Source organism: Aptenodytes patagonicus, chromosome 11 (genome assembly GCF_965638725.1).
Source record: "Aptenodytes patagonicus chromosome 11, bAptPat1.pri.cur, whole genome shotgun sequence".
Taxonomy (NCBI): Eukaryota; Metazoa; Chordata; class Aves; order Sphenisciformes; family Spheniscidae; genus Aptenodytes; species Aptenodytes patagonicus.
This window is the reverse complement of record NC_134959.1, coordinates 1,419,414-1,434,811: the sequence shown is the minus strand read 5'-3', so window position 1 is coordinate 1,434,811 and position 15,398 is coordinate 1,419,414. Positions and strand designations below refer to the sequence as shown.

The 15,398-nt window shown below is 44.3% G+C and overlaps 1 protein-coding gene across 2 annotated transcripts in view; it reads right to left on the bottom strand.

The window, feature by feature from the left end:
- FANCA (FA complementation group A) overlaps positions 1 to 15,398 on the bottom strand; it is a 37,955-nt gene that overhangs the window by 19,976 nt on the left and 2,581 nt on the right. For both annotated transcript variants that reach the window (XM_076348887.1, XM_076348888.1), the window contains exons 5-20: positions 14,902 to 14,997; positions 12,605 to 12,678; positions 11,168 to 11,280; positions 10,337 to 10,419; positions 9,831 to 9,864; positions 7,242 to 7,308; positions 6,546 to 6,658; positions 5,495 to 5,571; positions 4,864 to 5,005; positions 4,153 to 4,286; positions 3,048 to 3,158; positions 2,535 to 2,630; positions 2,378 to 2,437; positions 832 to 920; positions 355 to 415; positions 208 to 257 (exon numbers count right to left, since the gene is read on the bottom strand). In XM_076348887.1, the coding sequence (XP_076205002.1) occupies positions 208 to 257; positions 355 to 415; positions 832 to 920; positions 2,378 to 2,437; positions 2,535 to 2,630; positions 3,048 to 3,158; positions 4,153 to 4,286; positions 4,864 to 5,005; positions 5,495 to 5,571; positions 6,546 to 6,658; positions 7,242 to 7,308; positions 9,831 to 9,864; positions 10,337 to 10,419; positions 11,168 to 11,280; positions 12,605 to 12,678; positions 14,902 to 14,997 (1,400 nt within the window). The remainder of the gene's footprint in view (positions 1 to 207; positions 258 to 354; positions 416 to 831; positions 921 to 2,377; positions 2,438 to 2,534; positions 2,631 to 3,047; positions 3,159 to 4,152; positions 4,287 to 4,863; positions 5,006 to 5,494; positions 5,572 to 6,545; positions 6,659 to 7,241; positions 7,309 to 9,830; positions 9,865 to 10,336; positions 10,420 to 11,167; positions 11,281 to 12,604; positions 12,679 to 14,901; positions 14,998 to 15,398) is intronic.

Here is a 15,398-nt window from a genome sequence, read left to right as displayed (position 1 = left end):
ATTACAGAACTGATGACATTCACCTATGCAGATAAGCTACCCCATCCACAACCAGCAAGCCACAAGCCTGGCCACGAAGCCCTGCCAAGAGGGTTAGCCAACGCTTGTAAACAAGGTGTCAAAAGCCTCCAGTAACCTGATGTAAACTCAAATGCTCTGAAGAGAAAGTCCAGAAGCACAGAAAACAACACTGGGAAGTCTCAATACCTCTTTAGAGAATCTATAAGAGCCATGCGCACATCTGGGGTTTTAGGGAGCTGCAATAGAAAAACAGGCAGGTTAGGCGCAAATTACCTGTCCACAAACACACACCTAAATGGGAGGATCAAAAGAAAGCCAAAAGCAAATACTAACCACACGTGGCCTGAGCAAAGCAGGAAGAAACCAGGAAGTATAATACGGCCGCCTGAAAATACTGAGACAGGAAATAAATATAGCAAAATATTAACAATGCCAGAGCTGCCAAGTGCCATCTCATTACCTCAAGAATTAATTTGGCTCCTGCAAATAAGAAATATTCGTGGTAACATGAATAACCAGAAACGAATCAAGTTCAGATTAGCCAATAGTTATCCATTTCTTTAATTTTGCTTTTTATTTATTTTAACAACTGTGGACTTCTCTCGCAGGTGTGCATATGCCTTTTCACTCTCTGCACAAATAGCCTCTATTTAGATGACTACTGAGGAAGTGGATAACACAGGAAGAGTTTCCCCAAAACCTCCTTTGCTCCCATCCTCAATTTTTCTTGTTTTGTTATTTTGATTTGGACTTGGCTTTTATTATTATTATTATAGCTAAAAACAAGAAGAGTTGAAAAGCACACGGTACCTGGCTTCTATCACAGATGTTGGGATCTTCCTTGTGTTTTCAAATATCTGAAGGGCCTTTTCAACATCACGAAGCGCCTGGGCCTGGGGCTGGCTCACACAAGTAACAAGGAGAGAAAGATGTTGTGAGAAGTCAAGGACGACGATAATCTTCCCTGCTTGTTCTTTCAGGGTCAGTAACAGCTGTCCGTGCTGCGACGGGAAGTGACTGAACGAGTGCCATCGAGTAACAAGAGCTACCCGATACGCAGAGTAAAACTGCAGGATGGAGAAACCGGGCCTGAACCATCAGCCTGCCTCGATAAGGCTGTTATAAATAACAGCTATTCTGGGTCAGCCCAAAGGCCCGTGTAGCTCTGTACCCACCTCCTACAGCAACTGCAGCAATATTCCTGCTTAACATCACATTGTTTATTCAACCGTCCCCAATGGGGACAGTATCTTTTCTCTTCTGAATTTGTTTCATTGTTATTCTATTTTACTTTGTACACTTTGGAATTAAGACCCATAATCTCCGCTTCCAGCCCGTGCTACTACACTCCAGGCAGAGGGACTGCCGCCCCGGGTTCCTCTTGTTCGAGCCATAAGACATCTTAAGACTGCAACAACCTGGGCCAGCTTCTCAACGGACAAACAGATCAGACTTGGAAGTAAATGAAATCTTCACTTACGACTTTCTGTTCGTCACAGGACTAGATTTCAGCACAGTACATTCAACTACCCTGTCACCAGGCTGTATTTCACATACTCCAGTTGACTGGCTGTACAAATGAGGCCCCCTGGACTGACATACTTGTGATCAAAATATAGGAAGGAGCGATACAGCCAAATGCTTCCTTATCAATTACTGTTCTGACCCAAAACTTATCGCGAACCACACTGTGAAACTGCAGACTGTAGATTCCCTCCCCAAATCTCCTTTGAATATGAACACTTTGATACAACACCAAATAGATGACATGCTATACTGAAAAGAACCAAGATACATACAAAATGCTTTCCTATGTGATCAAATCCACAGAGGGAAGTGTCACCATTGTAACGAGCTGGTCAATCGGCAGAGCTAACGCAGCCCCAGTTCCTGCAAACCTACGCTTTGCATCCCCACACCATACACCACCATTAGATCTCCCTTTGTCCCTTAAATGGAAGATTCTGTGGGGGAGGATTTATTTTCCATACCCCACAGTACAGGACGGGCAAGAGGTAGCCGGCACTTTCCTGCTTCAAACAGCAGGTGCTGACTGGACGGCTAACATAGGTGCTGCTTGGCCAGTAGCCGGCTGGCTAATTGCCGAGTTCCTCTGCAGCCTCACCACGGAATACTCATGACAGTCTGTTTGTCCCTTCTGTAAGTCTAGCTTTTGTGAAATCTGGTGGGAGACTCTGCATATTTCTGGCCACTAACCCCTCCGTCTTAAAGCTGGAGAAGATCTGGCAGCATGCTCAATCTTGGCAGGAACGGCAGACAGGCGGATAACCTAAGCTGGTTTCCAGAGGAAAAGGGGCATGACTGATGAGAAAACTGTTAGACGGACCACCGGTACCTGCACAGATTCATCTGTGGAAGACAAGTCTTCATAGAGTCCCATATCTTCTATAGCAACCTGTGTGAGGTTACAGAGAGGTGCACATGGTCACAACACAGCTAGTATTTTGACAGGTGCAGAAAGAGCTCTTTTCAAAGAGACAATTTTTACTAACCTTGAGGTCGGCCAGTCTGGTTTTAGCCAGAGTGATGTACTCCAAGAGAATAGACCGATGTTTTGTTGGCACAAAAGGCGGGTACATTATATGGACCTGAAATATGAAATTCAGAACAAGATTCGCCATTTTCACAGGAAATTAGTGTAAAATTCTGGTTAATGTTTACAGCCATTTACCACAAATATTCCCCAAAGAAGATGTTATTGCTTGTTTTAAAATAAGCCATTTTCATGGTAACCAACATGCAATTTTTCCCCAACAACAAACAAAAATCACTGAAGTGCTTAAATTTCACCCCATGAAAGGAATTCTCCTTCTTGTCAAGTAAATAAAAGAATCTTGTACTTCTTTATTTCAGGAAGAAAAGGTTTTGAATAATGTATCAGAAGTAATGCAATTACCATAACAACATTAATAATACGCTGAACCTAGTCAAAGGCACAAGTATGTTCACTTTGGAGCAGTTCTGCATCAGCCTTTAGAAAACCATCTCTGTTAGCATCTTCTCACCTTCAAGTACGGCGCTGCTTCAAAGGGCACTAGCTCTGACAAGAACTCAAAGAGGAAGACCAGAGCTTTCTTACTGCTCCCGTGGTGACCACCACCGTTCCCAAAGGAAGCCTGGAACAGGGGAAATGACAATGCAGCCTTTCAGCGCGGAGAGAATCCCCATCCCAGCACTGCACGCTAAACTCAGCGCACGAATCCCAGACATCCATTACAGACCTCCACTTTCGGTCAAGAGAACCTTTCTGGAGAAAAGTCTCCAGAAAAAGTCTATAGAAGTCTCTGTGGAAGTTCTCTTTGAGGTTCTTTGCCCCGTTTCCAGAAAGCCTGCCATGTCATGCTGAAAGTTCGTTCCGATATGCTCCTATGAGAACGCTCAGAGGAGCTAAACAAGGCAACACCAAAATGCAGGAAAGGATTGAGATCCATGAGGGAACCACAAATCTGCCAGTTTCTACACAGCTTTACCTGGGCATTATAAGGCAAATAAGCCAGTCTGAGACTACACAGAACATAACTAGTTTACCTTTTGATACATCCTGAACACTATCAGCAAAGGCTGAGCTCAGATTTGCAAATGCATACAAAGGAATTTACAGGTTTAAATTATGTGGAGATTTACATACCTAAAATACCTACATGTTTACAACTAAAAGCTAACGACCAATTAGCTATAAGGCCAAACACAGCAATTACAGCTGCATGCAAACATCCAGGAAGTAGGAATGCTTCGTCTGCAATAACCCACAACTTGCGCAATAACAGTGTTGGTTATCAAGATACTGAAATACATCCAAGATTATGATTATAACACTAATTACACGTCTGCATTCCTGACAAATAACTAGAAAAGGCAAGATGGACTTAAAAGATGAAAGAAGGGAAGACCGGAGAAAGCCAAATAAATATATTCTTTGCAGACACAAAGGCAGTAATAAATATTAAATCATTCCTAATACCAACACAATCACTTCTCCCCCCTCCCACCCCTCATTCCTGGCTACCTTGTCTGAAACCAGGCTTTTGCTGTGCAGCAGAGCATTCCTTACGCACAGGTTTCTCACATACTTAAAACAAAGATTACCAGTCGGGCCTCATTTAGTCTTACCTTAAACCATTCAGAGTAAGGCATGAACACAGCAGGGCCCTCTAGAGCAGCCTGACGAGCTATCAGGAATGCAGTGATCATATTTTCCATATCATAATTCTCAAAGGCCTTTATCAGGAGATGGCTCAGTAGGTCTAGAAACATAAAACAATAACCTCAAACTTTGCTCTTGACAACTGTGCTGTAATTTTCTACAGTAAACGAAGACAAATATCTGTGATAAAACATCTGCCACATAAAGAAGGATGTGTATTGCAGCTTGGGGAACCTTTGGGACTCGCTTATATTTTTTCATGCACTTTGAACGGTCAAATACTCTAGGATTTCAACCTGCAAGAATTGCAGGGAGTCCAGCAGTGAGATAATCAGTAAGAAACTAACAAACAAGGTCTGCTAGCAAAGGTGAGACAGAAGAACTAAGCTTCAGTAATAACTACTCCAATTAATAATGAAGGTAATTATCAAATAACCACTCTTAGCTGTGCACTATGTTTGAGGAGCATCAGGCACAAGGCCTGGCATTCATGTCGCCGCTGACATGCAATGACTGAACGGAAAAGCAGATTTTTCTGCCGTTCTTTTCGGTGCAGGAATCTCAAAAGAGCAGCTATGAATGACGATGCTGCTACACCAGTCGGCACGGTTTCCCCCTGCAGTACCTGAGAAGCAACAGGCACACATTAGCTTGCAGGCTTGCCGATACCTACTTACCTTTGAACAGCTGCTCGGCCTCAGCCTGACAGACTACCAGTGTGGAAACACAGGACAGGACGTGCTGCCAGTTCACTTCATGAGTCTCCAGGACTTGCTGCAGCTGGCAGATCGACTCCTTTGCACTGAATGCCACGAACAGCTGGAAGAGTGATAGCAATTCATTTTAGCGATGACATGCAGCCACCCACTAGAGTGAAATACACCGTCAAGATTAACATGCAGATGTCTCTTGCATGACTTTTGAAAAAAGCTATCCTGCGTGCATCTTTTGCATCAGCTTCCCAGGGCCGGATATCATTCTGGCTTGGAACCAGCATTGGCTAAAATAAACAGTAATATTCCAATTCTTTCAGAACTCACGTCATAGTCTGTAACAGTAAAAACTCACATCTTCAATTATTATCTTTGTTCTCATTAAGAGCTTTGCACAAAAGTCCCTTTTTCTTCAAAAGTACTACTTGCACAGAAGGAGTACTTTTTCTTCGTGCTTCATACTGCCTACAATTCCTGGCAGCTGGTTCAGGTTCTGCGACTGGAACGCACTATTTTTAAATAATCTCATTTCAGATATTTCAGTGAATATAAACCCAACATAGTAAAGCTCTCTTGTGATACCAGGAAGACTTACTTTGCGATACAAGGTTGTGAGCAGCGAACAAGTTCTTGTAAAGCTCCACTCTTTCTGCATATGGATGGCATCAGACACTGTACCCAGAAAAAGAAGAGTTTACTCTTCAGCAAGAGATTTTTAAAATACACCCAAAAGGCATAACTTAACCACACAGTATTTCCCTTTGGCTTTGACAGCCAGATACATTAAAAACTGTCTGCTGAAATCCTCTCTCTCTCTCTCTCATTCACCTTTGGAACACGAACTGTGGCAACAAGGACCGTGCCATTTCACTACAGCACTGTCATCTCAAAGCTGTTCTTGAGATCACACATTCCTAGGCCAACATAATGCACGCACAGAGAACCAGCAAGGAACCCTCTTTTTCCTCAATCATCTCTTTCAGCTGGAAGCCAGCAGCAACACAGCTCTCCACACAACAGGTAAGCAGCTCTGGATCATAGCTCAGAGCGATTTTATCAGAGATTTTGTAGCCCAAATGTATTTCTTCCTAAAAACATCAAGCTTCACAATTAGCAATCGCGGATTAGAAGCCTTCTCACCTTTACCTCTAATCTACCAAAAGAAACACCCAGTCAGCAGAGAAAGGCCATGCCTTGTGCTTAAACCCAAACACACACAGGGGCCAGACCATTTCAGCCCCGAGCGCTCTCTGCAGCGCCACCTCTCCCACTCGGTTTCTCCTTTGGCCAGAACTACTCCCAGGGGCCCGAGCTCTCCCACGTCTGCTCTGTAAAGGCTGCTATTAGATGTCACTCCAAATATCTGTTCACGAGCCATTGGCTGAAGCTCTGTTTGAAGGCACTGATTTTCCACCTAAAGTTTTCTCCTGAACTACAGCCCTCTAAAGCCCAGATGAATTTTTTTTTTTGTCTGATCTGGCACCCTGCTTATATAGCCCCGGGGAAAGAGCTGGGGAGCCAGGCAGCTTCTCTGGCTCTGGGTCCTCCAGGCTGGACTCCGTTCAGCGAGGCCTAGGAGGACGGAGCTCCGGACACAGCACAGTAACACACCCTGGAGACACTGACTCCTCCCCGCCTATTCCTACCTTTCAACAATGGGTTGTAGGTAAGAACCTCGGTCAGGGTGTGTCTAAAAAACTGCTGCAAGGAATCCGGATGAACCGCACTTTTATAAACTGACACATTGAACACGTTGAGCCTACAAATAACAAGGAAATATTCAGAAACAATGCACAGGAAGTATAATCAACCAGGTACTGATTAGGGTGAATGACTCATTTTTTCTTCTACATCTATCTAATCAAATTGCCAGAGATAAATACTTTTTTTGTATGTGTTTTAAAAAACCTATTGGTTATTCAACATTACGTAGCTACCAGATTTACAAACTTGAGTCAAATGTCTACCCCTGCACAGGACAGGGCTGGCTCCACATGTACGAAGTTGTTAGGCAAAATGGGTTTGGAAGCAGGAATTGGAGGAGAAGACGACGGCACCTTCCGGGTGTTTCTGCTCAGAAGCAGAGTGAGAAAACGTGACAGGGGAAACTTGCTACACGCCAAGAGGGTGCTCCAGGATTGGTTCCAACACTGCCAGAACACCCTTTGTACCTGTTGCTTACCTTTTTTTACAAGCATTTTTACTTGCACATGTTTTATTAGAGAGGAGGATACTAAACGTTAAGTAGCATGGGGTGGGGAACATTCCCCTATTTCAGTAACAAGTGTAACAGTGGATAAAAATCTCCTCCTGACATTATTCAGGGGAACAGCGTTTCTTACCAGAACCTCATAGCTTGCAACATGGAAACGTCTTCCTGCTTCTCTTTACCAACAGCATCAAGCACCCCTGTACCCCAAAGTAGAGACACAAACGCAATGAGAGAAACGGAAGGAACTGTGACACTAAACAACACAGGAATTAACTGGAACAAGCAACTTGTGCACCTTTAAGAAGGTGACCCCATTAGGGAAATGTGTAGAAGCCATTCAGCAGCATTAAATTCTTATGAAATTTTTTCGAAAGCGACAGAGAGACTCAAAAAACTATTAACACTAACCTTGAACCAATTTAAAAGCATTCCAAAGACTGCGCTAATAATTAAGCCATCTAAAAATGCACATAAATTAGTATTTAATTTCCAAACCCAACCCTAACTGTGCAGTGCATCTGCGACTGTGAGCACTGTAAAGCTGCACGAGAGAAAAGTCTGTCTGGAGGCAGGGATTTGCACAGGCAGGCTTTGAACTAACAACCCCTGGAAACAATGGTCTTAACCGCCCGCCCTCACCACACAAAGAGCACGCTGCTGCGAGTGCCACACCCTCGTAACAGCAGTGGGACTTCATGTCACATTTGCTTAGCAGAAATTCCTTCAAAAGCTGGATCTGCCCCAAAATGACTGGCAGAGGTCAAACAGCTTGGCAGCTCGCTCGGCACATTGCCTTGGCCGTCAGCCTACACCACTCAAAGCCCACATACTGAGAGGCCCTTTGCTTTGCAGCCTGCTGCAGCAGCAGTTCTTCTGCTTCTTGTCCCATCCTACCTTCAAAAGCCTCCTCTTTTAAACAAAACAAACTCTCTTAGCTGTTATTAGGCTCATTCAGTGAAGCACCCTGAAAAGGAAATTTACTGAGCCGGGGCAGCAAAACAGGCGTCCCTCACATGCCTTTGGTAAGGCAGTCCACAGTGTTAATACATAATACTCTCCTCCCCTGCTGAGGAATACTTTAAGGTTAAGTAGGGGAGAAAAGAGAAAAGGAGATAAACTCTACTTATCCTCAGGCACAGGAGTTCAATATAGCAAGATCATTACTATGAAGCACAGCGCTCCCATGCTACTCTCAGCCTGTCCTTCTGCTCCTGTGAAGGTCTTCATTAATAGTGAATTATTTTACGTAAAGAATCCTAACGTTCTTTAACACAACTGATTAGTTAAGTGAAACCCCTCAAAGGTGACTCAAAAGTACACGCTAACAAAAATATCTTATATAAAACTCATTTAATGCATTTTTGGTGGACTTGGCAGCATTGGGTTTGCAGTTGGACTCGATGATCTTAAAAGCCTTTTCCAACCTAAACGATTCTATGATTTTTCAGGCACGCAGACTGCAAGTCAGTCAGTAGCACTGCAGGCTGCACAAACGTGAAGGTCAAATGAAGAGCAGGTTAGCAGACTCCTGTCTGACTGCCAGCAGCCTGCTTCTCTTCCTCCAAAATCCCCCTAGTCCTCTGTTTATAAGGGTTATTTTTCAAGTACCAACGCTGTTGGAGGGCCACGTGAGATTGGACTCATACATATTAAATAACAAAGCACTTCTTACAGCTTTCCCTTTTTAGAAGCGCTCAGCAAGGTCTGCAAGGCGTCTCTGGCTACAGACAACGCTCCCTGCCAGACATGGGGTAAGGGATCAGGCTGGCAGCGCCCACGGAGAGAGACACAGAAGGGAGGGGGCAGTCCTGGGTGTCATGTCCTGGTTTTCAGTCGTCTTAGAGCAGACAAAAAGCACTAACCTCTGCAGCAGCACTGAGCACGTTGCTGAAACATGCCAGCGAAAGCGGTAAAGTGCTGTCACTAAGGAGACAGCAAAGTAGCAGCAGGTGCGCAGTCAGATTATACTAATACACCGGTGTAGGGCACGTGAGGAGGTGTAAGTGAACGCTTCCTCCACTGTACAGCAGATACAGCAACTTACCGTGAAGATCATCTATGACACAAGACAAAAAATAACCCTCATGTGCGTTTAGTCCTTCTGCACCGGAATTTGCAATGCAAGTCAGGCACTGCTACGCTTGAGCTCTCAGCAGCAGCGGGACTGCCCAGGCCAAAACAGGAACACTGTCCGTGGGACAGTTCTTGAAGACCGGCCGTTTAAAGGCTACACATGCACATTAGATGTCTTTGCTCAGCATTAAAAAAAAAAAAAGGTTTCACAAAACATCAGTCTGCAAATCTGAACCACGAACCAGCAAAATAGCTTACTTGCACATAACTTTGTAAATTCAAAGTTTAATTTACTAAGCAGAAAAAAAATTCTCCTAGCTTAACCTCTGTGCTACAACGGATCGGATTGCTTCCAATCAAACTTGTTAAAAATCAGCTCAGATATCAACCTGATGTTGCAGCTGGGAGCATCAGAATGAACTAGCATAAAAGGCAAGAAGTTATCTGCAGTGTTAGAAGACACTCACTTTACAAGAGCGAAGGGGAAAGCAGAGGCACATAAAATCAGTGACATAAGTATTATGCACAACAGAGGAAAAGCATCCCAGGCAAAGGATTTCTCCTTAGAGATTTAGCAAGGAACAAGGAACCTAAGTCCAGCAAACAGCAGTGACCACACAAAGCTACGAATCTCAAACACACTTACATGTCAACATTCTTTGTAAGACAGCACGGCAGATCTGTTCAAAATTGACAAATTAAGACCATTTAGTGTTCAGAAGAGCTACAGTTATATGCAGAAAAAGTAAATTGACTCAAAGAGTTTTGTCCCTCTTAATTTAAAGCTTAACTTTTACCTCAGGCTCTACCGTAGAACAGATACAATAGGCAGAAGGGCAAGCATTTCCCATGCTTACCAGGATTTCATGCCTCACATTCAAACGGAAAAAAAAAAAAAAAAAAAAAAGAGCAATCAAGGTGAAACCAAGGAAGCTTAAAAAGCCCTTGACACCTCACCTTGGAGAAGTTCTCCATAAAAAAAGTCTTTGTTCTGGTTTCACCATTTCCTCCTCACCCACTCCAGCACCTGGACCGCCACCCTTCCCTTCTTGCTCTAAGATCTGATTTATTTATACTCAGCAAGGCATAGAGGTATATAATGGAACTACTTTTTTAAACAACCGTTTGTAAATAGGTTCATTTTGTCCTTACATAGGGGACTTTTTTGAATTCCAACTTCCTTCCCAGCTCCGAAGTTTGCTGAAAGCCATTCTGAAGAAAGACGATCGCAAAGTCTGCAAATCAAGAAGGAATTCGCGTTTCAGCATCCCCTTTCAGTAAAGATCACTTGCTCTTCCACCTCCCCATCTCGGTCTCCCAACAGGACTAGTGTCTGAAGAGCCTCACTCACTACACAGCAGTCAGCAGGAATCGTTTATTTTCTTGGAGTAAAATTACTCCCAGGCAAAAGGACCTAGAACAATGGATGGCAAGGAGCACAGAAACTTAAAGGATTACAAAGACTAAGGAATTTACAGGTCTTATGCTCTATTACTACTTCAGAACTCTTTATGGGTTGCACCTGACCAACTGCACTGCTCCAAAGGTCTGACTACAGCTCTTCAATCAAATTGTGTAGTGATTTTTTCCTAAACAAAACCACAAAATGAATAATAGAAAATGACAGGGGGAAAACGGAACCGTTAAATATTTCTGGTCTAAAATAGCTCAGACACTTTGCAGGAGCGTCAAACTCTCAATATTATCATCCCTGGCCCCATACACCTTGCAACTACACTTTCTTCTGATACTATAACTCAAAGGGATATAGAAATTCAAACCAATTATCTTTTAAGGGGGAAAAAAAATTGCTAAATTCACCAAATATAAAAACATATTCCCCTCACTGAAACAACGTAAGAAAATACAAAGCGAGGCCTCTGTTCTTACACCTCCAAGCTTTTGAGTTGCACAGCCCCTGCCACGGGCTGTGCAGACCAGCAGCCTGGCCCCGCTCCACCAGCGCCCAGTTGAGTGCCTTGCCTGAAAGAACGCGCCCAGCAAGCTCCACGTCCCCAGAGGACTCCTCCGCCTGCTCACAGAGGCCACGAAGTCCGCTGCACAGCCACTCCACCACAGCAGGGGCGTCGGGGTTGCTGAGAACAAACAAAAGCACATTCAGTTCAATCCCTCCTACTCTTGGTAATGCTTGGTTTTTTGCTCCACCATCTTCTTGGACTCAGGAAAGAGCCATCCGTGTGGGACTCTGCCCTATATGTGGCATTTCATTTCTTTAATTTGGACCAGCAAGAGCTTTATTTGCTTTATGAAAGATTCCACAACAAACACATCCAAAGGAAAAAATTCGTGTCAAATTGTGTGTTCAAGTATTTCCTCATCTCTGGCATTAAAGTATTTCCATTTTAAAAGTTCTGCTAGAAGAAAGACTCAGTTCCGATTTCTAAGATACTTGGATAAAAATGCTTAAAAAAAAAAAAACATTTAAGCTCTTAATCTATGCCTTTGGTTTGCTTAAATTTGAAGTACAGTGGGCACCGAAGGCTTTTTTCCTATCCCATTAATAGACAAGTATACCAATATCAACGGCCTAAAAGATCGCTGTAACATTCCTTCAACACCATAAGAAAACAACCTGAACTTCACAAAGGGTAACTGCTTTTAGTTGTTAGTTCTGTATTGGGGAAAAAAAAATTAATGAATTCTTAGAATAGCTATTCTGTGGAGATTAACTCTGCCAAACCTTACTGAAATGTAAGGTTTTGTGAAGACGGAAGCACACAGCTTCTGCAAAGCAAGACTTCTCGTCAAGACCAAATTTCTTTACTGAAAGAGTGGTGAAACATTGGAACAGGCTGCCCAGGGAAGGGGTTGAGTCACCATCCCTGGAGGTATTTAAAAGACGAGTAGATGCGGCACTTAGGGACATGGTTTAGTGGGCATGGTGGTGTCGGGTCGACGGTTGGACTCGATGATCTTAGAGGTCTTTTCCAACCTTAATGACTATGATTCTATGACCAGCGCCGATTTTTACGGGCTAAATGGGAGTTTCCAAAGCAGACCTGGCGGCACGGCCAGATGAACGGAAGGAGCTGGGTTACCGAGCCCTTTCCCACACAGCGTGGTAACTACCCACGCGCAGCCATCTGCGCCCGTGAAACAAAGCACTAGATAAAGCATCACCTAGAACGGTCTGCAGTGGTGGTTCCCACCGAACCACTTCGCTTCACATTGCGGCTGATTCGGCAGCCATCAGACAACCAGCCACCGCACCTTAAACTGCGCTAATTAACCCAGAATAACCTCTCAAACCCGGGGTACCTTCTTAAAGCCTGCTAATCTGATCACTTGCCAGCATCTGACTATATTCTTAGTCCAGAATACTCATGACTAATCCCCAATTACATTTCAATAGGCTTTAAGAGATTAAATGCGTCTGCAAGCCTATAAACCTCTGCTCACCTCTCCAGCAGCTCTCCCAGTCCAACGATGTCGTCTCTGTGCAGGTGCCACACAGCTTCCAGCGCTGGAGGGTCCTAACGAGATGTCAGTTAGGTCATAGTCTGCATTTGGCAGTTAACATTAACATTTGGCTAACGTAAACTATATATAAAAAATAAAGCTAAATTCCGTTTCTTCAAACTATCCAGAACTTATTAAAATTTAAAAATGACAACATAGGAAATACCGGATGAGGAAAGATTATATTTGATTTTTCCTTCCTACAAATTTTGAATGGTTTAGGGTTGTAGATGCACCATCATTTTAAATTTTCATGGTCAAGTAATAAATATATCCATCTTTGTCCCCCTGGAATAATGCCGATGCTGCATATCCAAGGGAGCAGTGGATATCCCAGAAAACAGGTGACACCACTAAGTTTCAAGTCTGTTAATTCAGATCCAGAAACAGATTAGAGAATTATCGCTTAGCCTATTAACTGTTTATTAGTCTCTGCGAAGCGAGTTTGCTGCTCTCAAATCCACTTCCCAATAGGAGACGACAGAAAGAGACGCTGCAACCGTATGAGCAGAGAAGCCGATGGACACAGAGGAAAAACCAACGCCGCTCGGGCGGTCCTGCTCCTAAACGCCAGGCTTGCTGTCGGCAAAATCAGCACTAGGCATCGCTTCCACGAGGATGAAACTGCCGCCCTTTGTGCCCCCCTCCAACATCCCTTCCAGCTCCCGCGTGTCCTGGAGGGTGTCCCATGCCAGCAAAACAGGACTCCAGGGTGCACCTGGCAGGGGAAAAAAGGTGCAGCAGCAACTTCTGCTCATTCCAGCCTCCATACAGAAACGCTCCAAGCCAGAAACAAAAATCTTCACACCTTGTGAAGGAAGAGGTACTTGGGAGCCTTGGCCACACAAGCCATTCAGGAGAAAAACCCCACGAGTTTTCTGCAGAGACCAGCAGCTGCCCCGTAGCATGACCCTAGACTCGCCCACATATTTTGTCTTTGACAACCTCATTCTTTACTGTAACAAATCTCAATTACACAGCAGCACTTGATCTCCATGTCTACCTGAGAACAAGGAGATCTTAATCAGCTTACAAAACACACAGGATTCTATTTTCAGCCCAGGATCGGGTATTTGAGACTAGGGCATGCCTCTTTATCCTGGCAGATCAGCCTCTTCCTTCTTTCCCACGACAGCAGTGAGCAACCAAAACTGTCCCGCTCACAAAAAGTCCTTAATTCCACTTAAAGCATCACTTATCTTAAGAAAACAAACCACCCAAATGAAACCAAGACAACACATTTGTGAAGCAACGCAACCTGTTACCTGCCATCGTATTTCTCTCAAGCCATTTTCTGCATGAACTCACTTAGGCTTATCACCATTCCCAGATAAATAAAGCGGAGAACCAGAATGCCAACGACGCGCTGAATATTGCTGGCAAAGGACATAAAGGACTTCTGGGACCGTGCCACCCCACAGCCAGCTGGGAGCTTCTGCACTGTCTGGTTAATCCATCTGGATTGTTTAGCCCAGACAGCAAACCTACGCTCCAGCTGATGGATATTGCCAACAATTAGCGTGCTTCATTGATAACAGTAAGGCAGTGAAGCTAAATAGAAAACGATACCCCCAAAGCTTCTATTAACTGGGGTGTCACCTCAGGCGAGTTTAATCCCATTACCCGTGCTGTAACTTCAGACACCGTATTGCCATGCCCTTCCTAGCTGGTTCCTAGTGAGTACAAATGGAAACAGCTGAACATCTCCTTCGGAGAGGCAAGAGTGCTGCTTGCCTAGCTCCCTGAAAACCAATGCTTGATCCCCAAGATGCGGTCAACTCTCCTTTGTGGCAGTTTCACAGAAGCAGCCACACAATTTTAATAATTCACCTACTTCCAAACCTCTACTGAGCCCTCTTCAGAAAAGCAAATCCCGCTACAGAGGCAAGGAAGCTCCCAGTGAACTGGCTTTAAAATAAACAAAACCAACAAAAAACACCCCCACCATTTATAATTCAGTTCATGCTTCTGAAAGGTCAGAAAGACCACAGTTATTCTCAGGAGGAGCTCGTGACTGCAGTCGACCAGAGCAGGGATGAGCAGTGGCAAGGCTGCTCTAGGTCACCAAAAAAAAAAACCACCGAGGGAAACTGAATGGAAGTCACAGCACTTCACTAGTCTGTTTAACAGTTATCCCCAGCCTTCACAGGAGAGGAGGGTTGAAAACACGCTACCACATCCCACGGATGAAGTCTAAACGGTCTGTAATACGGCAACGTTTCTCCATGAGTTCTTACCTTCATTTTCCACATTTCTTGACAGAAGAGTGAGCGACAGAAGACATTGCTGGCCAGCAAATCCTTGACCGTTTGAAGCAAGCCAGACAACCTCTTCTGGAATCACCCCAGAAATGAAGCAGAAATAATTTCCTTTGTAAATAACACATTCTTAGAAAAAACATTTGTTGGTTTTCCCTGTTTACTGCTTTTTAAAGGCTTGAATGGTGGAGAGAAATTGTGGGAAAGGCCCAACCCTTTCGCCTTAAGGCTGAACTAAAGGCAGCCGCGCTGAGAGCAGTGACACCCGACAGCTCCTCAGAGGTGACCTGAGCCAGCAGTCACGGCACAGCTTTTGTACGGATGGCCATCACCACACCTGGCTACACTGCAAACCGAGACGATCGATAAAGATGGAACTGCGGGCAAGAGAGCCCAAACCACGCCAGGGAAGGCTGAGGCACACCAGAGGTGATAACACAGGATCTGCTTAGAGAGACCTGTGTAACGCTGCACTT